Source organism: Nerophis ophidion, linkage group LG07 (assembly GCF_033978795.1).
Source record: "Nerophis ophidion isolate RoL-2023_Sa linkage group LG07, RoL_Noph_v1.0, whole genome shotgun sequence".
NCBI lineage: Eukaryota > Metazoa > Chordata > Actinopteri > Syngnathiformes > Syngnathidae > Nerophis > Nerophis ophidion.
The window spans coordinates 65,750,188-65,777,386 of record NC_084617.1 but is presented as its reverse complement, the minus strand read 5'-3'; the positions used below and the strand labels follow the sequence as shown (position 1 = coordinate 65,777,386).

Below are 27,199 nucleotides of genomic sequence, written 5' to 3'. Positions count from 1 at the left end.
TGCGGTTGCGGATGATATACTTGCCTATCCGCGCATCTCTAATGTGGACGGACATCTTCTTTTATATACCGTATTTTTCGGACAATAAATCACAGTTTTTTTCATAGTTTATAGTGCGAGATATACTCTGGAACGAAATATATGTGAAATTATTAACACATTACCGTAAAATATTAAATAATATTATCTATCTCATTCGCGGAAGAGACGAAGAAAATGTCAGCAATCATCACACACGCGTCAACCAATAAGAATTCGGCGGGGGACGGTCATGGCAGAAGTGCATTGTGGGTCATGGAATGCTAACTGCAATATGCTATATGCTACTGCCATTGCTATTAAAATGGATCATTTCACTGTTGGCGGTAACTTATAAAAACTGAGAAGGGCTGAATAAAAATGGCACATAAAGGGAAATCATGTACTGCAGATTACAAGCTGGACGTAGTGAAATATGCAGCAGAAAACGACAAGAGGAAGCGGCGCATACCTTTGGAGTTGGCAGAGTTTTTTAGAAGCGACATCGAGGAAGAAGAGTTCATGGGATTTATCTATTAGGAGTGACAGAATGCGTCATATAACGTACACTTATTCAGCCTGTTGTTCACTATTCTTTATTCACTTTAAATTGCCTTTCAAATGTCTATTCTTGGTGTTCGATTTTATCAAATAAATTTCCCCCCAATCTGCGACTTATACTCCAGTGCGACATATATATGTTTTTTCCTTCTTTATTATGCATTTTCGGTCGGTGCGACGTATACTCGGGAGCAATTTCTAATCTGAAAAATAAGGTATTCACATACCGAATAAACAGAGCGGCAGGGCACGCTGGAGCCCAGCCCAAGATGGCGGAGAGGAGGCGGAGACGATGACCGAGCGGAGAGGCGGGGCGTCCTGGGAGCGACGCTACGAGCGAGATCAAGTGCGTGGCTCGCACACCGGGACACAATTGACTTGTCTCCTCACACTGTATAAAAGGGGAGAAGGAGGAGAGATCGAGGCAGAAGGAGGAGTGTCCGCAGCAGCGATCGAAGAGCGACGGCGGCGGCTGAAAGAACGGACCGTGAGCAAGCAGTGGAAAGGAGCAGCTGATAAGCAATCCGTCCTGAGACAAAGCTTTATTGAAAAATAAAGAAGTCAAACCTGCTCAAAAGCCATGTCCTTCCTGGGTGGTCCATTGAACCCGCACGACGACAGCGAGCGACTGTCACAAATCTAATTATAAAGGTTATTTATTATCTAAATATTGAAACTGAATGCACAGGAGCTCAGCGTGTAGGTTTAACAAAGTTTTTAACGATCATATGTTTTTCACAAAAGTTTTCCCTCATTGAAGGTGACTTCTCAGTCACGTCCGTATCCTCTCTCCCTCCCTGCTCCCGGCCGCTTACTGTCAAAGATGACAGATGGTTGGATTAACACGTACCACCTGTGAAATCTAAGTCTCGCCGTCAGCACTCCCCCCCCCCCCCCGTCTGATGGTCCTCTGCCTATAGCACCGTGGACAGAGGCGGTGACCTTTGCTCCTGCAATCAGCGCTGGCTATACCTCCCTCCACAGAGCGTTTGGAACATTATGATATAAAATTTAGATTCACCCACTCCTACTTGAGGCTGTGTTACCTCAAGGTTTTATTCGATGACCTTTATTAAAATGGTTTTATGCAATAACATGTAGTTTGCATGGCCTACATACCAACCAAGAGACCTGGATGGTCTTCCATCACGAAGGGGGATGTCTTGGCGTCTACGTTCGAGGAGCAGATGTTTCCCTTTCACAAAACACTTCTCACTTGTCTCAGGGTTGTTCCAACACTAAATTGTGACGTATACTCCGGAGCAATTTTTAATCAGAAAAATAAGGTATTCACATACCGAATAAACAAAGGCCTTTTTTTCGGTCATGAGTTATTCTGTTGGGGTTCTTTTTGTTTAAATTTGACCAGGAAACGACTTTCCGTCTTTATACAGTCAGCGGTTTCAGCCATGCAGAAACGATAAGGATCTAAAATATACAACCACGAGACAGATTATTTTAATCGCCTGAAGAAAGGCAATGAAGCTCTGTATTGTAGCTATTTTCCAGAAGTGTTCAAGGAGTGGTGCATGCGCCTACACTTAAGTTTGCTGTCTGCGAGGGCTTATCTTGTCTCCATTTTGACAAGGCTTAGGGAGGGAAGGGGGTGAGGCGTACACGCACTGCCACTCTCACGAGAAGTGCGTTTGCAACAATCCGACTAACAGGCCTGACGTCTCCTCTTCCCCCCTCAGTGCGGCCGCGACTTTGCCAGCCTTCCTGATAGAAGACGTTCCCCTGACTTGGTATTGCAGCTCTTTGGCTTACGTCCTTGAAGGCTTAGGAAAAGTGGACCATCGGACTTCCTCACCAACAAGCAAAGTGTTACTTTAAAAGGTCACGTCTGTTACCCCCTGATAAAGAAAACAAAAGAACGGGCAAAGGACGGGGGAAAGCAAGCAGTTACAGTGGGGCAAAAAAGTATTTAGTCAGCCACCGATTGTGCAAGTTCTCCCACTTAAAATGATGACAGAGGTCCAGTGTTGATTTTGTCGACGAAAAATTTCCGTCATAGTTATCGTCAACGACCTTTTTTTGGACTAAGACAATGACGAGGTGTATTGACATATTTGTCAACGAATAAAAACGTGACGAAAACGTCTGCCGGAGACGAGATCCAATCGGAACTCATTCCGTTAGGAAGAGGCGGGAGGAGTTGGGAAGAGAACCAATCAGAAGTGGTAAGGAAGTTACGTAAACGTAGTTTGCGTTTGAGACTGAATGCGCTGCAGAAGACAACATGTCAACGCCGGGGAGGAAGAGGAGAGAGGACATATGGGGAAATGTTATATTTGACGTCAAAGATAACAAGACGCAGTGTAAGAAATGCGGCGCGAGGATTACGGGGAAAAACACGACAAACTTGAAGCGACATTTACAGTCGAATAACCCCGAAATCCACACACAGGTAAGCATTTTCCACAACATACAACTCACTCGACGTTATCCCGTTTATTATTATGGGGCGGTTTAGCTCGGTTGGTAGAGCGGCCGTGCCAGCAACTTGAGGGTTGCAGGTTCGATTCCCGCTTCCGCCATCCTAGTCATTGCCGTTGTGTCCTTGGGCAAGACACTTTACCCACTTGCTCCCAGTGCCACCCACACTGGTTTGAATGTAACTTAGATATTGGGTTTCACTATGTAAAGCGCTTTGAGTCACTCGAGAAAAAGCGCTATATAAATATAATTCACTTCACTTCACTTCATTACATGGCTTACTCGTGAAATGCTAAATTTGAGACATGATTTTCATCAAAATACGACTTGTATCGGTGATTTTTCCGCCGTTTTGCTTTGACTTTCAGAAATTGAAGGGAAAGTTTACATATTACCCTTTAGTCCATGGGTGTCAAACTCTGGCCCGCGGGCCAAATTTGGCCCGCCATGTAATTTCATTTGGCCCTTGAGGCAATTTCCAATTAACATTAGAGCTGGCCCACCGGTACACCGCATTTACCGCTAATACTCATACTTGCCAACCCTCCCAATTTTCCCAGAAGAGTCCCGAATTTCAGTGGCCCTCCCGAAAATCTCACGGGGCAACAATTCTCCCAAATTTCTCCCGATTTCTACCCGGACAACAATATTGGGGGCATGCCTTAAAGGCACTGCCTTTAGCGTCTTCTACAACCTGTCGTTATGTCCGATTTTCTTTCACATAATATATGCGGCTTTTACACACACAAGTGAATGCAATGCATGTCACACTGAGGGTGGCCGTATAAACAACTTTAACACTGTTACAAATATGCACCACACTGTGAACCCACACCAAGCAAGAATGACAAACACATTTTCGGGAGAAATTCCGCACCGTAACACAACATAAACACAACAGTACAAATACCCAGAATCCCTTGCAGCACTAACAATAAACACCGCTTGCTACCAACAACCGTGTGTCGCAAACTGAGCAGTAAAAAGGCCTGAAAGGTTGTTTTATTCATTGTTACTTTATTTTCAAATGTATTCGCCTGTGGGAAAAAGTTAGTGTTAATATTTACCTCAGAGGGCTGCAAACAGAAAAGAGGCATTCAATTTTTCATTAAAACTTTTTTTATATACCATTGATGTTTTTTCGTTTGTTTTTTTTAAGTTGATTTTGCACTATTAAGTTATATAAGCGTTGCTTTTTCCATATTCAGTGTTAAAGCAAATCAGTGTAGCAAACTGAGAAATAATTAAGGTTTTTTTCATGCACTTTCTCTTGCTACTTAAAGGCTTGAATGTTTGATTCATTCATTGTTATTTTATTTTCAAATTCATTATTAGCCTGCAGAAAAAGTTTGTTTTGATATTTACCTCAGAGGGCTGCAAATAGAATAGAGGCATTCAATTTTTATTTACATTTTATTTGATATGCCATTGATATTTTTTATTATTTGTAACTGGATTTTGCATGTCACTATAAAATTATGTAAGCCTTGCTTGTTCAATGTTCAATGCAAAACTTCTTTGGGTCCCTATTAAAGGTTTATTTTTTCAACCTCGGCCCGCGGCTTTGTTCAGTTTTAAATTTTGGCCCACTCTGTATTTGAGTTCGACACCCCTGCGTTAGTCGACTTTAATCTTATGATATTTCATTAGTAAATATAAGAAAGAAGAGCAAACATTGTTTTAGAAAGACAATAATATATAATATGTATATAAATACAATTTATGATTTCATAATTATACATATAGGTTATATTAAAATGTATATATAACCACTTTATATGGAATTTAAATAAATTGTGTATATATAATATATACATATATATATATATATATATATATATATATATATATATATATATATATATATATATATATATATATATATATATATATATATAAGTGTACAAATGTATATGTTTGATTTAAATGTTAAACTGTGTATATGAGACGTGTGCTACATATATGTTGCTTATATATTGTTTAAAAAAAAAAAAATTAATATAAGTGAAGCATGTTTAGATTTTATATATTTTGAACCTTGTTCTTGTTGGGGTAGGTTTATATAAGCGTTGCTTCAACCTACACCCTTTCGGATCAATCATTGCTCAAATGAGTGTTTTTTTTATTTTCTTTTTTTGTTGTTGTTCTTTGTTTTTATGTGAAGATTGCCGAAATAAATAAATAAATAAATATTTTGTCAACTAAAACTAGACTAAAACTAAAACAATTTAAATAACTAAATTATGACTAAAACTAAATCACATTTTAGTCAAAAGACTGTGACTAAAACTAAATCAAATTTTGCAATCAAAATTAACACTGCAGAGGTCTGTAATTTTCATCTTAAGTACACTTCAACTGTGTGAGACAGAATGTGAAAAAAAAAATCCAGGAATTCACATTGTAGGAATTTTAAAGAATTTGTTGTAAATTATGGCGGAAAATAAGTATTTGGTCAATCATTCAAAGCTCTCACTGATGGAAGGAGGTTTTCGCTCAAAATCTCACGATACATGGCCCCATTCATTCTTTCCTTAACACGGATCAATGGTCCTGTCCCCTTACCAGAAAAACAGCCCCAAAGCATGATGTTTCCACCCCCATGCTTCACAGTAGGTGTGGTGTTCTTGGGATGCAACTCGGTATTCTTCTTCCTCCAAACACTAGGAGTTGACCAAAATGGATACATGGATGATACAGCAGAGGATTGGGAGAATGTCATGTGGTCAGATGAAACTAAAATATAACTTTTTGGTATAAACTCAACTCGTCGTGTTTGGAGGAAGAAAAATACTGAGTTGCATCCCAAGAACACCACACCTACTGTGAAGCATGGTGGTGGAAACATCATGCTTTGGGGCTGTTTTTCTGCTAAGGGGACAGGACGGTTGATCCGTGTTAAGGAAAGAATGAATGGGGCCATATATCCTGAGATTTTGAGCCAAAACCTCCTTCCATCAGTGAGATAAATGGTAAATGGGTTGTACTTGTATAGCGCTTTTCTACCTTCAAGGTACTCAAAGCGCTTTGACACTACTTCCACATTTACCCATTCACACACACATTCACACACTGATGGAGGGAGCTGCCATGCAAGGCGCCAACCAGTACCCATCAGGAGCAAGGGTGAAGTGTCTTGCTCAGGACACAACGGACGTGACGAGGTTGGTACTAGGTGGGATTTGAACCAGGGCCCCTCGGGTTGCGCACGGCCACTCTTCCACTGCGCCACGCCGTCTCATTTGAGCTTTGAATGCTTGACCAAATATGTAATTTACAAATAAATTCTTTAAAATTCCTACAATGTGAATTCCTGGATTTTTTTTTTCACATTCTGTCTCTCACAGTTGAAGTGTACCTATGATGAAAATGACAGACCTTTGTCATCATTTTAAGTGGGAGAACTTGCACAATCGGTGGCTGACTGAATACTTTTTTTGCCCCACTGTATGCTGGCATCAACAACTCCAACACAACTCGGCTGTCCCTGCTGATAAAGTCACTCTGCGCACGTCTGGGATTCCTCTACTTATGTCATTTAAAAAAGAAGAGGGCGAAGTAATTAGCTCACTGGTGCACAGGATGACACTGAGTTCAACCTTTTTCCAATAGTAATTAGAGCAGGTATGGTCTTATAGTTTTTCCACCTATTGATGCGATTCAAGAGTGTTGGAGAAGCATTGCAGGCAGAGGCTGCTGGTGATGAGGCCCCAGGAGAGACATATGACCTCCAGACAGCTCTAATAATGTTCTGTCCGACTGACGACCGAGAGGTGCAGTGGCAGGCCAACTAAAGCTGCCGGTATTGCACAGGTCAGCCATTTTCGGATCAGCCTGTAAGTGTCCGTAGGTCTGGAGGTGCGACTGGACGGCTGAGGGAATGTTTGATTACACATCGCATCATTATTTCATCCGAGCCTATATTGATTTCAACTTCAGCCTATATTGGGTATCACTAGGAATAAAAGCAATCTGACATATTAGGCTTGTTTTTGTTACAAGACAATGATAATGTGTATTACTGTTGATATATAGCCAGAAGGCTGTCCTAATGCAGAGTTGTTTGTTTTATTTAGAGGCCAACTGAAATGAGATTTTCTTATTTAAACGGGGATACCAGGTCCATTCTAGGTGTCATAATTGATCATTTCGCGATATTGCCATATTTTTGCTGAAAGGATTGAGTAGAGAACATCGACATAAAGTTCGCAACATTTGGTGCTGATAAAAAAGCCTTGCTTGTACCGAAAGTTGCAGACGATATGCGAGTGACGTCACGGGTTGTGGAGCTCCTCACATCTGAACATTGTTTACAATCATGGCCACCAGCAGCGAGAGCGATTCGGACAGAGAACGCGACAATTTTCCCGTTAATTTGAGCGAGGATGAAAGATTCATGGATGAAGAAAGTGAGAGTGAAGGACTAGAAAAAAAAAAAAGACTATACAGTGGGAGGGATTCAGATGTTATTATGTAACCGGTGGTCTTTTCCTCCGCGTTGTGTGTTGTTTATGGAACACGACCGACACCATGGGTTTCTCAGCTGCACTTTACTGATAATACAGAATACAATTGTCATTTTAGTAAGATTATAAGGTCATATCACCGCACCGTTCTTTAGCACCAGTCAAAGGGTGGGGGCGATGCCCATCTCTGCCCTTCGCAAGGGACCCTCTTCGAAACACAATCTTTCGAAATGATCGCTGCATAATACACTGTACTTTGTGTGTGTGGTCCAATCCAACCAAGTTCGCTTGACCGCTCTGTTCCATAGTAAAGCTTCACCGTCATCTTTCGGGAATGTAAACAATGAAACACCGGCTGTGTTTGTGTTGCTAACGGCGGCCGCAATACACCGCTTCCCACCTACAGCTTTCTTCTTTGACGTCTCTATTATTCATTGAAAAAACAGCAAAAGATTCAGCAAACACAGTTGTCCATAATACTGTGGAATTATGCGATGAAAACAGACGACTTATAGCTGGGAACGGTGCTGGAACAAGATGCCCTCTACAATTCGTGACGTCACGCACACGCGTCATTACGTTTTAGCATGATACTTCCGCGCGAAATTTAAAATTGCAATTTAGTAAACTAAAATGGCCGTATTGGCATGTGTTGCAATGTTAATATTTCAATCAATCAATGTTTATTTATATAGCCCCAAATCACAAATGTCTCAAATCATATTTCATCTTTGATATATAAACTATCAGACTGCGTGGTCGGTAGTAGTGAGTTTCAGTAGGCCTTTAACAAACTTTTCAAACCTACATAGACGAATACTACCTGAAAAAGTGTCGGGGAAAAAAAACGGTCACATACTATTTCCATTAAACATCTTGTGCTGAATGCATGACACAAATTGCTTTATGTCCATTTTAACTTGATATTTCAGTTGCCCTTGTCTTTATGCTAATTTTCTTTGCAAAGCTCGGAATATGTTTAATTTAGCTTAATTTAGACCTGATTTCAAGTCTTCTCAAGTATTATTAGTCATACTACAACTTTTAATGGGTTGGGATTAGGGTTACCCATAACCCATAACCCTAACTGACATCTTCTTACAAACAACCGGCTTTTGTGACCTTAAACAAGATTTTGTTTGTGGCCCTATTTCAGTCTTTAATATTACTGGAATTTACATATTTTCTAATCAATTTGAGCCCCCCAAAGCTCCAAATGTTACTGTTTAAAAAAAAAAAATAAAATGATGTATGCATATATATATGTCTGTGATCATGTTTTTGTTTAAGTCATGTTCTGTTTGGTTTTTGGACAGTCAGTTCCTGCCTGTTTTGTCAACATAGCAACCATTAGTTCGACCTGTTTCACATTTTGAGTCACGCACCTGTTTTCACTAATCACCACAGCATTATTTAAACCTGTAGTCGCCAGGCAGTCAGCCTGGCGACATCACCTCCCACACACCATCTATCACCTTCGACAAACCCGTGATATCCATGCTGCTTTTTTTCATACCCTTTTCTCGGTCACAGTAAGTGTTTTCGTTTTAGTTGTTCCTAGTTCTGCCCTTGTGCAAGTTTTAGTTCATGTCCATAGTTTTGCCTTAGCGCAAGTTTTGTTTTCATAGTCAAGTTTTGAACCTCCACTGAGACCGCCTTTTGTTAATACCCTTTGTTTTTTGGAATATTTTTGAGTTAAGATTAAAGATGTTTCTACCTTCATGCCACGTCCGTCCCAATCATTTTGCAAAATGGGAAAACAAACCCCACCAAAGTCTACGCCTTGATTAAGGCATCAGCGATCCTGTTCTGTCTCCCTGTAATATTTGTCTGATCTTGAATGGGATTGTGCTGAAAATTTTAATTTTCCTGAAGGAACTCTCCTGACGGAATAAATAAAGTACTATCTAATCTAATCTAAGGTTGCTTAAATATAGCCTGGAAACTTTGATAAAGATTATGAATGTGTGTTCCATGTTAACAAAACGACAAAACGCCACAGGTTAGACAATATGATGCCATAAATGTGGAGGAAATTAGTGTCTCCATGGTGACATCTGTAATACACACAAAATGTTCATTTAAATATGGTGTCAATTGTACATGAAGTCTTAGTAGATCACCCACAACACGCCAACTGATAGTGCAGAACAAATAGTTTGGCTCTTGTAATGTGGATCTTAATATTTGAAAGCCCTGAGTGTCTTTAAACCTTTTAAATGTTTATATTTGTTTGTATTTAAAGAAGCATTTTTTTCAAGACAGTCTTATGAAAAGTTTTTGAGACTGGAAGAACACTGAAAATTGAATGGGTACTGTTTTTTAGTTTTGTGTTGGACATTGAAATAATATTTTTTGTTCGGTTGAGGAACACACATTGAATCTTGGAGCCCAGTCAGCAACTTGAACTTTACAACCAAGTTTGTCGAAGGATCAACGCTTGATATTGTATACCAACGCTGTACCTGGGATTGCTGGCCATGATGGGGACCCGCCACCCTTTGATCTGGCTCAGCTCCGTGTCAGACACTTCAATCTGGAGGGGAAGTCGAGGGATCCACACGTTGAGCTCGAGCTGAGCACTCAGATAGGTGTAGGTGAAGTTCACTGCCATCTTTACTTTGCCCTTCATTTCCTTGCCATTCACGAAAACATAGTCACACCTCTCTGACACCTGCAGAAGAGACAGAGTACAAAAGAAGAAGAGAAAGGGTTACAAAGTAGATACAGTCTGGTGTGCCGTGGGAGATTATGTAATTTCACCTAATTGAGTTGAAAAATATTTTTTGCACACCAGTAATTATAATTCGCAATTAATGTGCAGGTAGGTAATTGGTTTGTAGGTAGATCGTGTGAGATGACGATGATTTTCCGTGATCACAACATGTAGATGACAGCGGAAGGCAGTGTGCAGGTAAAAATGTATTTAATGCTTTAACCTGTCAAAGTTAGTTGGTGACGAACCCCAAGATGCAGAGATGGAGGCAGGCATTGGTCAAGAAAACATGATTTAATAAAGATACTAAAACAAGAACTAACCAAAGGGGTACAACAAAAAGCGCGCACAAGGCGGATAACCAACTAAGAGAGCTAACATGGGAGCTAGAACACAAAAAGGGCCTAGCGTGGAAGCTAGCGGGTAGCGAACAGGAAAACAGAAGTCGTTACTTGTAGAATAAAAACAAAACGGAAAAGAGGGAACAAAAGACAGTAAGCTACCGAAATATAGCTTACCGCTACGCTGCAATGAAATGACACGACACGAAACAACACAACAGGAGCGACAATACAGAAGTGACATCGCCAATAATCGAGCATCTGACTGGAAGACAAAAGCAGGTAAAAATAGGAGCGGGCTGATTGACACCAGGTGTGGCCAGGTGCCAATCACCTGCAGCTGGGGGGAAAACAGCGCTCAGGGAAAAAGACAGGAAACAGACAGAATAAGAGCGCTGACAGGAACTAAAGAAAGGAAATACTACACACACAGAGGAAAACACTAAGACACAACCAAACTGTCAGGGGCAAGCCTGACAAAACCAAAAATAAACAAAAGGTGAGTGCCACTAAGAAAAGGCATTGAAGCTTAGGCATGGCTATGCAAAACGAGACTAAAACTGAACTGGCTGCAAAGTAAACCAAACACAAAATGCTGGACGACAGCAAAGACTTACATCAATCAATCAATCAATGTTTATTTATATAGCCCCAAATCACAAATGTCTCAAAGGACTGCACAAATCATTACGACTACAGCATCCTCGGAAGAACCCACAAAAGGGCAAGGAAAACTCACACCCAGTGGGCAGGGAGAATTCACATTCAGTGGGACGCCAGTGACAATGCTGACTATGAGAAACCTTGGAGAGGACCTCAGATGTGGGCAACCCCCCCCCTCTAGGGGACCGAAAGCAATGGATGTCGAGCGGGTCTAACATGATACTGTGAAAGTTCAATCCATAGTGGCTCCAAGACAGCAGTGAGAGTCCCGTCCACAGGAAACCATCTCAAGCGGATCAGCAGCGTAGAGATGTCCCCAACCGATACAGGCGAGCGGTCCATCCTGGGTCCCGACGAGTGGTCCATCCTGGGTCTCGACTCTGGACAGTCAGTACTTCATCCATGGTCATCGGACCGGACCCCCTCCACAAGGGAGGGGGGGACATAGGAGAAAGAAAAGAAGCGGCAGATCAACTGGTCTAAAAAGGAGGTCTATTTAAAGGCTAGAGTATACAAATGAGTTTTAAGGTGAGACTTAAATGCTTCTACTGAGGTAGCCTCTCGAACTGTTACCGGGAGGGCATTCCAGAGTACTGGAGCCCGAACGGAAAACGCTCTATAGCCCGCAGACTTTTTTTGAGCTCTAGGAATCACTAATAAGCCGGAGTCTTTTGAACGCAGATTTCTTGCCGGGACATATGGTACAATACAATCGGCAAGATAGGCTGGAGCTAGACCGTGTAGTATTTTATACGTAAGTAGTAAAACCTTAAAGTCACATCTTAAGTGCACAGGAAGCCAGTGCAGGTGAGCCAGTACAGGCGTAATATGATCAAACTTTCTTGTTCTTGTCAAAAGTCTAGCAGCCGCATTTTGTACCAACTGTAATCTTTTAATGCTAGACATGGGGAGACCCGAAAATAATACGTTACAGTAATCGAGACGAGACGTAACAAACGCATGGATAATGATCTCGGCGTCTTTAGTGGACAAAATGGAGCGAATTTTAGCGATATTACGGAGATGAAAGAAGGCCGTTTTAGTAACGCTTTTAATGTGTGACTCAAAGGAGAGAGTTGGGTCGAAGATAATACCCAGATTTTTTACAGAGTCACCTTGTTTTATTATTTGGTTGTCAAATGTTAAAGTTGTATTATTAAATAGAGGTCGGTGTCTAGCAGGACCGATAATCAGCATTTCCGTTTTTTTTGGCATTAAGTTGCAAAAAAAAGGGCTTCACGGTGGCAGAGGGGTTAGTGCGTCTGCCTCACAATACGAAGGTCCTGCAGTCCTGGGTTCAAATCCAGGCTAGGGATCTTTCTGTGTGGAGTTTGCATGTTCTCCCCGTGAATGCGTGGGTTCCCTCCGGGTACTCCGGCTTCCTCCCACCTCCAAAGACATGCACCTGGGGATAGGTTGATTGGCAACACTAAATTGGCCCTAGTGTTTGAATGTGAGTGTGAGTGTTGTCTGTCTATCTGTGTTGGCCCTGCGATGAGGTGGCGACTTGTCCAGGGTGTACCCCGCCTTCCGCCCGATTGTAGCTGAGATAGGCGCCAGCGCCCCCCGCGACCCCGAAAGGGAATAAGCGGTAGAAAATGGATGGATGGATGGATGGAAGTTGCAAAAAGTTAGCGGACATCCATTGTTTAATTTCATTAAGACACGCTTCCAACTGACTACAGTCCGGCGTGTTGGTCAGCTTTAGGGGCATGTAGAGTTGGGTGTCATCAGCATAACAGTGAAAGCTAATACCGTATTTGCGTATGACGTCACCTAGCGGCAGCATGTAGATGCTGAAGAGTACAGGGCCAAGGACCGAACCCTGGGGAACTCCACACGTTACCTTAACATAGTCCGAGGTCACATTGTTATGGGAGACACACTGCATCCTATCAGTAAGATAAGAGTTAAACCATGACAGGGCTGAGTCTGACATACCAATTCGTATTTTGATACGCTCTAATAAAATATTATGATCGACGGTATCGAAAGCAGCGCTAAGATCGAGGAGCAGCAACATAGATGACGCATCAGAGTCCATCGTTAGCAATAGATCATTAGTCAATTTTGCGAGGGCTGTCTCAGTCGAGTGATTTGCCCTGAAACCGGATTGAAAGGTTTCACATAGATTGTTAAACGCTAAGTGCTCATTTAGCTGCTCTGCAACAATTTTTTCGAGGATTTTCGAAATAAAGGGAAGGTGAGACACCGGTCGGTAGTTTACCATGAGGTCAGGATCGAGGTTAGGTCTTTTAAGGAGAGGATGAATAACCGCTTTTTAACGCAAGTGTTACAGCGTGTGGAGCAAAGACTGCGTCCACAGACTACATCCGAACATGACATGACAATCAACAATGTCCCCACAAAGAAGGATAGTGTCCACAAAACTTAGATGGTCTCGATCGCACAAACAAAGCAGATGCGGGGAATGCCGCTCAAGGAAGACATGAAACTGCAACAGGAAAATACCAACAAAAGAGGAAAAAACACCAAAATAGGCAAGACGTAAAACACTACACACAAGAAAACAGCAAAAAACTCAAAATAATTCACATCGTGATGTGACAGGTGGTGACAGTACACCTACTTTGAGACAAGAGCTATAGTGATGCATGCTTGGTTATGGTGTGAATTAGAGATGTGTGTATAGGCAATTATATCATCCGCAACCACATCACTAAAGTCGTCATCCACCCGCCATCCACCCGAACCAACATTTTATCAAAACCGCAACCGCCCTGCCACCCGCCCGTTGTTATATATTAGGAGTCGACGACCTTTACCACTCAAAGAGCTATTTTGACCCGTTTCACAGAGTAAAGAAGACAGCGAGAGCCGCAACCATTCTCGCCAATATTTGCTGGTGCTCATCCAAAGAACAAGAAAAAGGGCGTGCAATGAAGCCACTGCCTTGAACGCCTTCTACAACATGTACAAACTGCTTGCCAGTCCAGTGAAGTGAATTATATTTATATAGCGCTTTTCTCTAGTGACTCAAAGCGCTTTTACATAGTGAAACCCAATATCTAAGTTACATTTAAACCAGTGTGGGTGGCACTGGGAGCACGTGGGTCAAGTGTCTTGCCCAAGGACACAACGGCAGTGACTAGGATGGCGGAAGCGGGAATCGAACCTGCAACCCGCAAATTGCTGGCACGGCCACTCTACCAACCGAGCTATACCGCCCCACAGCAATAAATAGCAATATGTTGTATGTGGCTTCCGCAGACACACGCACACGACTGCAAGGCATACTGGGTGACGCAGAGTACACTGATGGTTGTGATATAAACAACTTTAACACTCTTACTAATATGCACCACACTGTGAAGCCACACCAAACAAGAATGACAAACCCATTTCGGGAAAACATCCTCACAGTGACACAACATAAACGCAACACAACAAATACCCAGAATCCTTTGCATCCATGACTATTCCTGACTATATTATACACGCCGCTAGCACCAAACCCCCCAAACCGCCCGACCCGCGGAATCCACGGATAAAACCGCAAACCGCGCATCTCTAGTGTGAATTCATATCCAACAATTGCGGCAACAACTTTTTATTGTCAATAAAAACTCTGTTACTGAGTTTAATTTTTTAAATAATTTCTTCTTGTGGTGTGCCTCAATGAAAAAAATGTGCCTTGGCTCAAAAAAAGGTTGAAAAACACTGAAGTGGACTGTGGATCAAGGATATACAACTAAATTGGTTTTGGGGGCTGCATTTCCAGAGAGCTAGAGACCGGGGAGGCTTATAACATTTTTATTTTGTACATTCCAAAGAACAAGTGTCTTCTACAGTAGATATTTAATTTTTGCCCGTCTGTCAGAGTTACAAGAGCACTCCGCTGTCTTAAAGGACCTTCTGCAAAAAAACTTGTCAAAGATGATTTCTAAAACAGCACTCTCAATTTGTTTTTAAGAATCTGCTACAAAATTGTAGTCCATCACTGACTTTTCAGGCCACCAATTGTGTAGCACAATCATAATAGAAAAAATAGATGACCTAAACTTGAACCCTGAGGAACACTGTTAATATAACTAAGGAAGTTTAACTACTGACTGCACCTGAAGTAAACAAGCCACAGTAGCACCTTAGCTTCACAAATCCATCCATCCATCCATCCATCATCTTCCGCTTATCCGAGGTCGGGTCGCGGGGGCAGCAGCCTAAGCAGGGAAGCCCAGACTTCCCTATTTCCAGCCACTTCGTCTAGCTCTTCCCGGGGGATCCCGAGGCGTTCCCAGTCCAGCCGGGAGACATAGTCTTCCCAACGTGTCCTGGGTCTTCCCCGTGGCCTCCTACCAGCTGGACGTGCCCTAAACACATCCCACACATCACAAATCCCACCACAAAAAAGGTTTAACTGCTAAAAAGAAGGGGACCTAAAGGGGTGACCGGAGGAATGCCTTAGTTATGTAAATCACAAGTTTTAACCACAAGTTTTTCTATGTTTTCAAGCGAGGTTAAAATGTCAACACAAGGATCTGCCAATGTGTTTACAGTGGTCCATGGTGGTTTTCAGGGATTGGCTGCCAAAATGTTTGTTTTCAGGGTTCGGAACTCATCTCAGTGCAATCATGTCCGATGAAGGATCCAAACGAGAAGAAGTCCTTGCCAGAAGTGCTCAATCAACTCAAAACTCAAGCCCATATGGAAAGACACAAACATCACCCCAGCGGACAATGGCGTGGAACACCGCAGAGGCCACCACAGTGTATATGTTTATTTTACTTTTTATTCACAGCTTTATGTAATATTTTTTTGTAATATTTCTCTATTTTGTTTCCATTTAAACCCCCATTATTTACTTTTTTCTTTAAATTGATCTCAACTCTGTACACTGCTGCTGGAATTTTAATTTTCCTGAAGGAACTCTCCTGAAGGAATCAATAAAGTACTATCTATCTATCTATCTTATGTGGAAGTGTCTGATTGTATCTGCTGCTTTAATGTCTTTAATGTCCTCTGTGTTCTTTGATGTTTGATGTTTCCCTCTTACATGTGTACTATGGCTGTGAGTTGTTGTTTTTTTTTTGTTTTGTTTTTTTCCCCTTGGCCTCAGTCTGCACCCCCACTCCAGGGCCCAGGCTAAGACCGATTTTTTTAAATTTTATTTTAATCTTCTATTCTCCCCCATCCCCCCCCTTGTTTACCTGTATGTCATCTTTTTTGTAAGGGGCGCTGGAAGCCGGCAGACCCGTCAGCGATCCTGTTCTGTCTCCCTGTAATGTTTGTCGGATCTTGAATGGGATTGTGCTGAATATTGTAATTTTCCTGAAGGAACTCTCCTGACGGAATAAATAAAGTACTATCTAATCTATCTAATCTAATCAGTCTGGCATCAAAGGTGAGATTAGAGTAATGTTGATCTTCCTTTTAGCCTCTGAAACGTGGACCCTTAGAGCAGAGCTGCAGAAGAGAATTCAGAACGTGGAGATGAGATGCTACAGAAGACTCATGGGTATCTCCTACACCCAACATGTAAAAAACGAAGAAGTCCGGCAAAAGATCAGCCAAGCCATTAGTTATAAAGCGGAAACCGAGAAAATTAGGTAGTACGGACACATCACCAGATCCTCAGGCCTTGCAAAAACCATCCTGCAAGACATCGTACAAGGTCAATCAATCAATCAATGTTTATTTATATAGCCTTAAATCACAAGTGTCTCAAAGGACTGCACAAGCCACAACGACATCCTCGGTTCAGAGCCCACAAAAGGGCTCTTGATTTCATTGGTAGTCAAAAAACAATATTTTTGTTGAAACGGGTTTTGGTTGTAAATTTAGAATTGAAATGTCATAGACCAGTGGTTTTCAACAATTTTTCCGTGATGTACCCCCTGTGAACATTTTTTGAATTCAAGTACCCTCTAATCAGAGCAAAGCATTTTTGGTTGAAAAAAAGAGATAAATCAGTTTCTGATTTATTAAATTGTATAACAGTGCAAAATATTGCTCATTTGTAGTGGTCTTACTTGAACTATTTGGAAAAAAACATATAAAAATAAATAAAAACTTGTTGAAAAATAAACGAGTGATTCTATTATAAATAAAGATTTCTACACATAGAAGTAATCATCACGTCCGTTGTGTCCTGAGCAAGACACTTCACCCTTGCTCCTGATGGGTGCTGGTTAGCGCCTTGCATGGCAGCTCCCTCCAGCAGTGTGTGACTGTGTGTGTGAATGGGTAAATGTGGAAGTAGTGTCTAAGCGCTTTGAGTACCTTGAAGGTAGAAAAGCGCTACACAAGTACAACCCATTTATTTGTTTATTTATTTATTTATTCCCGGGCTGGATTTAGCCCCCAAACCACCAGTAAAATAGCCCTGCTTTAGATGATACACGAATCGAAGCAGCATTCCACTGACTTCTGAAGGGTCCGCTGATACAGTAGTCGTGTAACTATAGGTGTGATGAATAAGACGAAAGATTGTTTATTTGTTCCACTCCCAGTCTAAAACAGGAGGAGGAGGCCAGCAAGGACATCTTTGAACATCAACTATTTCTTTAAAGTTCTGCCCACAGCTTAAAAGAGGCACCGACAGATGGAACCAGGGAAGGGGAGCGCAGTCTCTTGATAGAATGACCACACTCGAAGCAATCTGTTTTATAAATTGCATTACAAAAAGAATGACCGAGCCAATTTTGTGCTATGGAAAGATGCAACTCTTTGTTGTCTGCTCGTTAGCTTTGAACTTCTTTTTCAGTTGTATCACGGTTTGATGAATGTCCAGAATCCTCCCCCTTCCCCTTCCGTCTCTTTAAAAGCTTTATGATACAGCTTCTACAAACAACAAATAATAACACAAAAAGCCTCAAGAGGGCCATCTAGTAAAAGTGCAGACTTGAATAGACGTAATTAATCAGGAAGGCAAAAACTGATATTTCTATTTATTCTCGGCAGTCCATCAGTCTCCATGATGGCATCACAGGACTGTGACTGAAACCACATTGGATTTGATAGTCTTGGGAAATGTGGCCCTTTTTGTAATCCCAAGTTCTTTATCCACTTTGAGATAGAAGTATAAACAACCGTTCATCTTGAGGCGTGGGCAAGATATTCTTTCTGCCCCGGACACAAACTTTGTGTTTGATGCCTCCTGTTGTTTTGTGCGACTTCCACCACTGCCACATCACATTCAAGTGTGGAAATAACAGTGGCAAACTAATAAGTCTGCACATTCCACATCTTGTTTTATTATATACTCCTAAACAGTATTTTCAAGTAAGATTCATCCATCCATCCATCTTCTTCCGCTTATCTGAGGTCGGGTCTCGGGGGCAACAGCCTAAGTAGGGAAGCCCAGACTTTCCTCTCCCCAGCCACTACGTCCAGCTCTTCCCGGGGGATCCCGAGACGTTCCCAGGCCAGCTGGGAGACATAGTCTTCCCAACGTGTCCTGGGTCTTCCCCGTGGCCTCTTACCGGTTGAACGTGCCCTAAACACCTCCATAGGGAGGCGTTCGGGTGGCATCCTGACCAGATGCCCGGACCACCTCATCTGGCTCCTCTCCATGTGGAGGAGCAGCGGCTTTACTTTGAGTTCCTCCCGGATGGCAGAGCTTCTCACCCTTTCTCTAAGGGAGAGCCCCGCCACCTGGCGGAGGAAACTCATTTTGGACGCTTGTACCCGTGATCTTGTCCTTTCGGTCATGACCCAAAGCTCATGACCATAGGTGAGGATGGGAACGTAGATCGAACGGTAAATTGAGAGCTTTGCCTTCCGGCTCAGCTCCTTCTTCACCACAACGGATCAATACAACGTCCGCATTACTGAAGACGCCGCACCGATCCGCCTGTCGATCTCACGATCCACTCTTCCCTCACTCGTGAACAAGACTCCTAGGTACTTGAACTCCTCCACTTGGGGCAGGGTCTCCTCCCAAACCCGGAGATGGCACTCCACCCTTTTCCGGGCGAGAACCATGGACTCGGACTTGGAGGTGCTGATTCTCATTCCGGTCGCTTCACACTCGGCTGCGAGCCAATCCAGTGAGAGCTGAAGATCCCGGTCAGATGAAGCCATCAGGACCACATCATCTGCAAAAAGCAGAGACCTAATCCTGCGGTCACCAAACCGGAACCCCTCAACGCCTTGATTGCACCTAGAAATTCTGTCCATAAAAATTATGGACAGAATCGGTGACAAAGGGCAGCCTTGGCGGAGTCCAACCCTCACTGGAAATGTGTTCGACTTACTGCCGGCAATGCGGACCAAGCTCTGGCACTGATCGTACAGGGAGCGGACCGCCACAATAAGACAGTCCGATACCCCATACTCTCTGAGCACTCCCCACAGGACTTCCCGAGGGACACGGTCGAATGCCTTCTCCAAGTCCACAAAGCACATGTAGACTGGTTGGGCAAACTCCCATGCACCCTCAAGAACCCTGCCGAGAGTATAGAGCTGGTCCACAGTTCCACGACCAGGACGAAAACCACACTGTTCCTCCTGAATCCGAGGTTCGACTATCCGACGTAGCCTCCTCTCCAGTACACCTGAATAAACCTTACCGGGAAGGCTGTTGTATACCAATGTGTTATACAGTTGCATTTAACATAGAGTTCACGAGTCTGGTCTGGAAATTTAGTGACCTCTTTAAAAAAGCAATTGAATCTTGCATGCATTGATTGTCTGTTTCTTGTAGAACGACAATACTTTTAGTTTTTTTTTTCAATTAATTCTTGAGCGATAGGCTTCCTATCAACATGACTAGGCAAAACCCAAAGATGCTCGCCGCTCCGCACCGCAATGCAACATAGTCCAAGTGAGTTATTCAATGACACTTTTGAACTTTTCTACAAGGGCGGCGTCTCTCCCTCGGCTACAACCGGTCATGGAGAAGATTGGAGGCTCCCAGCGTGTGCGAGTGTTTGAACTGATAAAGATGTCAGAGGGGTCCTCGCTTCTTATCGTACCTCATTGTTCTCCTCTTTCGCTCATGACGCTCAGTCTGCTGAGAGTTGGCGTGCCTTTGGCAGACGTCCATTTAAAGGCTCTCCTTTCTGGGTGAGGCACATTAGCTTTATTTTTCAGACCGGATAGCATCTGTCTGGAATGAATTGTGACATGAATTATGTCTTAAGTTGATGCAGGCAACTCACTGTTGCAAAGTAAAAGGCAGCTGAAGTTATCAGAATCAGAATTAGAATCAGAATACTTTTTATCGCCATTGTTTGAGAACGGGTTCACAAACTAGGAATTGTTTTTGGTGCAATCGTGCAACATAAAACAAATATAAACCAGAATAGGTAATAAAAATGGGCTGCAACTGAGCTATCAGATCTTGTTATTGTTGGCCGAGAGGAAAAAACTGTTCAGGGTGCGGGAGATGTGAGTCTGGATCAGGCCTGGGCGATTATTTGGACTCGGAGGGCCAAAGTTAGAGGAAAAAAAATGTGTCTAGGGGCTGGTATATCTATACAAAACCTCACAATAATGTCTGACTGAATGCTGAAAACGTTATGACAGACCTCCTTAAAAAGCGGAATGGAATTTTAAATTATTTTTACTGATGAGACATGCAGACTGTACATGAAAATAAAGACTATGGGGTTTACAATGTTAACTATGAGGGATAAAATACTGAATATTGACAACATATGAACGCCACCTACCCTCTCCATCCACATATTTTACAATCAAGCGAAACACAACAAATATGCAACAAACGCAGCAAAATATGAACGCAAAGGGTAAAAATAAGTGAAGTGAAGTGAATTATATTTATATAGCGCTTTTCTCAAGTGACTCAAAGCGCTTTACATAGTGACACCCAATATCTAAGTTACATTTAAACCAGTGAAATAAACCCCATCTACAATCTGATATATGTGATAAAACACTAAACTTTAAAACTTTGTTGTAAAAATCTCCTTCCGCGTCTGTCCCTGACACCCGCATGACACACGCTCTGTGGAAACGCTCCCCGCCCACACTGCTTGGTGCTTCGTCTGAGCTGCTGTGACTTAGATGACCATAGTAACTAAATAGACTACCATAGTAACTAATTAGATTACCATCGTTACTAGTATATCATGCAAAAGTGCAGATTGCAACCATTGAAATACTTTGTATAGTTCAAGACTTAAGGTCATTTGAAAACATCACTTTCCCTCTTAAGGATCTAAAAAAAATTATTTGGGAATGTCCGACGGGCCAGATTGAAAAGCTTAAAGGGCCGCATGTGCCCCCCGGGCCTTAATATGCCCAGGTTTGGTCCGGATGGACCATAGTCTCCTGCCTCAGGGGGGAGGGGAGAATAGTTTGTGTCCGGGGGGAGGAGAGTTAGCTGTGATCCGACCCACACGTCTCCTGATCCTGGAGGGATGGGAGCTTGCAGACAATCACCTTCTCTGCAGCAAGCTGCAGTCGATGCTTATCATGGACTGTGGTACCGGGGAACCACACGGTGATGGAGGATGTGAGGATGGACTCGATGATGGCCGAGTAAAACTGCACCAGCATCCCAGTCGGCACCTTAGGTTTCCTCAGCTGCCGCAGGAAGTACATCCTCTGCTGGGCTTTCTTGAGCTGATGGTCGGCTCCGACTTAAGGTAGTGATGGTGGTGCCCAAGAAACGGAAAGAGTCCACAATGGACACGGGGGTGGGAGAGTCAATCAGGGTAAGGGGGGGGTGGTGGGGCTGTGACATTCCTGAAGTCCACGATTATCTCCACTGTTTTCTGGGCGTTCAGCTCCAGGTTGTTGAAGCTGCACCAGGACGCCAGCCGGTCCACCTCTCTCCTGTAGGCGGACTCGTCGCCATCCGAGATGAGCCCGATGAGGGTAGTGTCGTCCGCAAACTTGAGCAGCTTTACCGGCTGGTGACTAGAGGTGCAGCAGTTTGTATATAGGGAGAAGAGCCAGGGGGAAAGTACACAGAACTAAGGAGTACCAGTGTTCGTGGTTCGACTGTAAGACTATAACAGTACCGGTATACAGTACAACCCTAGCCCATAGATATAAATGCTGTTAAATGTAGTTTTGATGTTGCAAGCTACTTTTGCCATGTAGCTTGCTACAGTTCTCTGGGAATAACTTCCCTTGTAGCTTAGCGCTATTTAATCGAGAGTGACTTGTAGCTTAGCATACTACATTTTCCAAGTAGCTTGCCCATCACTGGCTAATTGTTACTTCCAACAGTTGTACAAATATAATTATTTGAACAACTTAAATGCGAAGAAGCATTTAAGTCTCACCTTAAAACTCATTTGTATACTCTAGCCTTTAAATAGACCTCCTTTTTAGACCAGTTGATCAGCCGCTTCTTTTCTTTTTCTCCTCTGTGCCCCCCCTCCCTTGTGGAGAGGGTCCGGTCCAATGACCATGGATGAAGTACTGGCTGTCCAGAGTCGAGACCCAGGATGGACCGCTCGCCTGTGCATCGGTTGGGGACATCTCTACGATGCTGATCCGACTCTGCTTGGGATGGTTTCCTGTGGACGGGACTCTCGCTGCTGTCTTGGATCCGCTTTGAACTGAACTCTCGCGGCTGCGTTGGAGCCACTATGGATTGAACTTGCACAGTATCATGTTAGACCCGCTCGACATCCATTGCTTTCGGTCCGCCCACCTCAACCACACAGGGACGGGACGAGGGGGGGGGGGGGGGTTTGGTGCTCGCGGGGTGTATAACATAAGTCAGGGTGTGTCATAGATGCAAAGGATTCTGGGTATTTGTTGTGTTGCATTTATGTTGTGTTACTGTGAGGATTTTCTCCCGAAATGTGTTTGTCATTCTTCTATTGCGTGGGTTCACAATGTGGCGCATATTAGTAGGAGTGTTAAAGTTGTTTATATCACAACCGTCAGTGTACTCTGTCACCCAGTATGCCTTGCAATCTCATACATGTGTCGATGGAAGCAGCGAAATGCATGTGTCCGGTCGGCATGTAAATAGCATTCCGTGAATGGCGGGCGTGATGACGTTCAAGAGGACGCAAATAGCATTCCCTGAATGGCAGGCGCGATGACGTTCAAGAGGACTTTAAAGGGGAACATTATCACAATTTCAAAAGGGTTAAAAACAATAAAAATCAGTTCCCGGTGGCTTGTTGTATTTTTTTAATTTTTTTTCAAAATTTTACCGGTCCCGGAATATCCCTAAATAAAGCTTTTAAGTGCCTTATTTTCGCTATCTTCGCTATCGCTATCCATTTCCCTGTGACGTCATACAGGGCTGCCAATACAAACAACAGGGCGGTTACCACAGCAAGATATAGCGACATTAGCTCGGATTCAGACTCGGATTTCAGCGGCTTGAGCGATTCAACAGATTACGCATGTATTGAAACAGATGGTCGGAGTATGGAGGCAGATAGCGAAAACGAAATTGAAGAAGAAATTTAAGAAGGAATTGAAGCTATTGAGCGAATAGCTATTGACGCTATTCGGCCATAGCGTTGGTGTACCTAATGAAGTGGCCCATAGCATGGCTGCCTTATTAGCATCGCCGGTAAAATGTGCAGACCAAACGATCAGGACTTTCTTGTGACACGGGAGCAACTTAAATCTGTCGATTGGTAAGTGTTTGTTTGGCATTAAATGTGGGTATCTAGTTTCAAATGTATATACAGCTAGCGTAAATAGCATGTTAGCATCGATTAGTGTAGCATGTTAGCATCGATTAGCTGGCAGTCATGCCGTGACCAAATATGTCTGATTAGCACATAAGTCAACAACATCAACAAAACTCACCTTTGTGATTTCGTGGACTTAATCGTTGCAAATGCATCTGCAGGTTATCCATACATCTCTGTGCCATGTCTGTCTTAGCATCGCCGGTCAAATGTGAAGAAACTTTGGTACATTCAATGGAGGTCTGGCGGAAGATTTCTTGCCAGTGGTGCAACTTGAATCCCTCCCTGTTAGTGTTGTTACAGCCTCCGACAACACACCGACGAGGCATGATGTCTCCAAGGTTCCAAAAAATAGTCGAAAAAACGGAAAATAACAGAGCTGAGACCCGGTGTTTGTAATGTGAAAATGAATATGGCGGGTGTGTTCTGACGTCATCGCTAAAAGAACGATAAACAGAAAGGCGTTTAATTTGCCGAAATTCACCCATTTAGAGTTCGGAAATCGGGTAAAAAAATACATGGTCTTTTTTCTGCAACATCAAGGTATATATTGACGCTTGCATAGGTTTGGTGATAATATTCCCCTTTAAGAGAAATATCATTACGGCACGCCCTTCATATTGTAGTCCGAGTGAAATTGGAGAACGTTGATGTCCGGGAGAGACATTGAATTCTGGAATCTCCCCGCAACAATCTGGGGGGTCGGCGATTGTGCAGCTGAGCCGCATCAGAGTTCTCAAAGAGCCGCTTGCGGCTCCGGAGCCGCGGGTTGCCGACCCCTGGTGTAGAACAACTATTGTGTCCAGGTCTGCCAATTATTTGCATTATGATATATACTATTTTATCATATTCATAAATATATCATTATTTTGTACAAATTAATGCTTCCTCTCCAATAACTGCCAAATGCCTGAGTAATGCCTAACTAAATGCCCCAGGCCACTATGGAGGAACACCATATGAATTGTGTTTGTTTTTTTGCAAATGACAAAAGCTGTTTGTCCCTGGGGGTTACTTTAGCGCTGTTATTTCAAAGAGAGAAATATGTAAATCGCAAGCAGTATATTAACATACGGATCTTTAATCGTGAAATGAAATCCTGTCGGCATTTCTTAGATCTATTCCTGCATCAATAATCTAAGCAGAAACCATTACGGAAAACAAGGCTGCCGACAAGCAGTACATAACACTTTACCGCGTTCCGCTCCTCGCCGACATAGTTTGGAATCAGACTATTAATAAACTAAGACACCCATCTTGAAATAGCTACCCCTCTAACCCCTAAATCACCCTCCTCGCAAAGTGTGACTCGTGCGGTGAAGTAGACAGACTCTGTCATTTCAATTCACAAAGAGCCGTAAAATGTTCAGGGGGATCCGCTGGCACATTAATCAGACGCATTAGGCAGCTAACGGGAGAATACTTACAGAGCACATTAAGGCTGTCTCTGGATTCAGCCCAGGAAATTAACAACTCACCAGACAGAAACAATCCATGGTATATATGAGCGATGGGAGCAGGCAGCATGAAGGTGGGCTCAGGCCGCGTCCGGCTTGAGAGTAGCAATTAAACCATTCAGACTGCTCACTTCAATGCATCAGGTGCATGTGTAGTTCTAAGTAGAACGGCTTAGAAGGGCCTTTTCATACAGCATAATGGCATGTCCTTACAGATTGAGGCTATTAAGGAACTCTACTGGATATTGTTCAGAAAAGTGCAGGACTAACAGCCAAAAAACTATCAATAAAAGGAGTCAAACTGGGTCTGTCATTGCAGACTTTTTTGGTATAAATGTCTAAGTATGAAGTTTTACCGAAAGTATTTTTCGGATTATAAATCGCTCCGTAGTATACGGAAAATGCATGATAAAGAAGGAAAAAAACATATATACGTCGCACTGAAGTATAAGTTGCATTTGATAAAATCCAACACCAAGAATAGACATTTGAAAGGCAATTCAAAGGCCTACTGAAATGAGATTTTCTTATTTAAACGGGGATAGCAGGTCCATTCTATGTGTCATACTTGATCATCTCACGATATTGCCATATTTTTGCTGAAAGGATTTAGTAGAGAACATCGACGATAAAGTTCGCAACTTTTGGTCGCTAATAAAAAAGCCTTGCCTGTACCGGAAGTAGCAGACGATGTGCGCGTGACATCACGGGTTGTAGAGCTCCTCACATCTGAACATTGTTTATAATCATAGCCAGCAGCAGCTAGAGCGATTCGGACCGAGAAAGCCACGATTTCCCCATTAATATGAGCGAGGATGAAAGATTCGTGGATGAGGAAATTTAGAGTGAAGGACTAGAAAGAAAAAAAAAGTAAAAAAAAAAAATGAGCGATTGTAGTGGGAGCAATTCAGATGTTATTAGACACATATTGGGACGGCGTGGCGCGGTGGAAGAGTGGCCGTGCGCAACCCGAGGTTCCCTGGTTCAATCCCCACCTAGTACTAACCTCGTCACGTCCGTTGTGTCCTGAGCAAGACACTTCACCCTTACTCCTGATGGGTGCTGGTGAGCGCCTTGCATGGCAGCTCCCTCCATCAGTGTGTGAATGTGTGTGTGAATGGGTAAATGTGGAAGTAGTGTCAAAGCGCTTTGAGTACCTTGAAGGTAGAAAAACGCCATACAAGTACAACCCATTTATCATTTATTTATTTATATACTAGGATAATTCTGAAAAAACCCTTTATCTGCCTCTTGTGTTGCTAGTGTTTTAGTGAGATTAAATAGTACCTGAACGTCGGAGGGGTGTGGCGACAGGTGTGTTGACCGCCAGAGTCTCTGAGGGAAGTCACACAGTTGCAGCAGGATGGAAGCTCCGCTGATGTCTCCGGTAACAGCCGACTTATTTCCACAATTTTCTCACCGAAAACTGTCGGTTGACATGTGGTCGGGATCCATGTTCGCTTGACCGCTCTGATCCATAGTAAAGTTTCACTTTCGGGAATTTTAAACAAGGTAACACCGGCTGTGTTTGTGTGGCTAAAAGCTAAAAGCTTCCCACCTCCATCTTTCTACTTTGACTTCTCCGTTATTAATTGAACAAATTGCAAAAGATTCAGCAACACAGATGTCCAGAATACTGTGTAATTATGCGATTAAAGCAGACTACTTGTAGCTTGGATCGGGCTAGAAATGAATGTCCGCTACAACCCGAGACGTCAAACGCACGCGTCATCATACCGCAACGTTCTCAACACGACACTTTTCGCGAAATTTAAAATTGCAATTTAGTAAACTAAAAAGGCCGTATTGGCATGTGTTGCAATGTTAATATTTCATCATTGATATATAAACTATCAGACTGCGTGGTCGGTAGTAGTGGGTTTCAGTAGGCCTTTAAAATAAATAAAGAATAGTGAACAACAGGCTGAATAAGTGTACGTTA

General features: G+C 42.9%; 1 protein-coding gene across 3 annotated transcripts in view; it reads right to left on the bottom strand.

Moving 5' to 3' along the window:
* si:dkeyp-14d3.1 (transmembrane protein 132C) overlaps positions 1–27,199 on the bottom strand; it is a 414,649-nt gene that overhangs the window by 32,791 nt on the left and 354,659 nt on the right. For all 3 annotated transcript variants that reach the window (XM_061906884.1, XM_061906885.1, XM_061906886.1), the window contains one exon: positions 9,947–10,155. In XM_061906884.1, the coding sequence (XP_061762868.1) occupies positions 9,947–10,155 (209 nt within the window). The remainder of the gene's footprint in view (positions 1–9,946; positions 10,156–27,199) is intronic.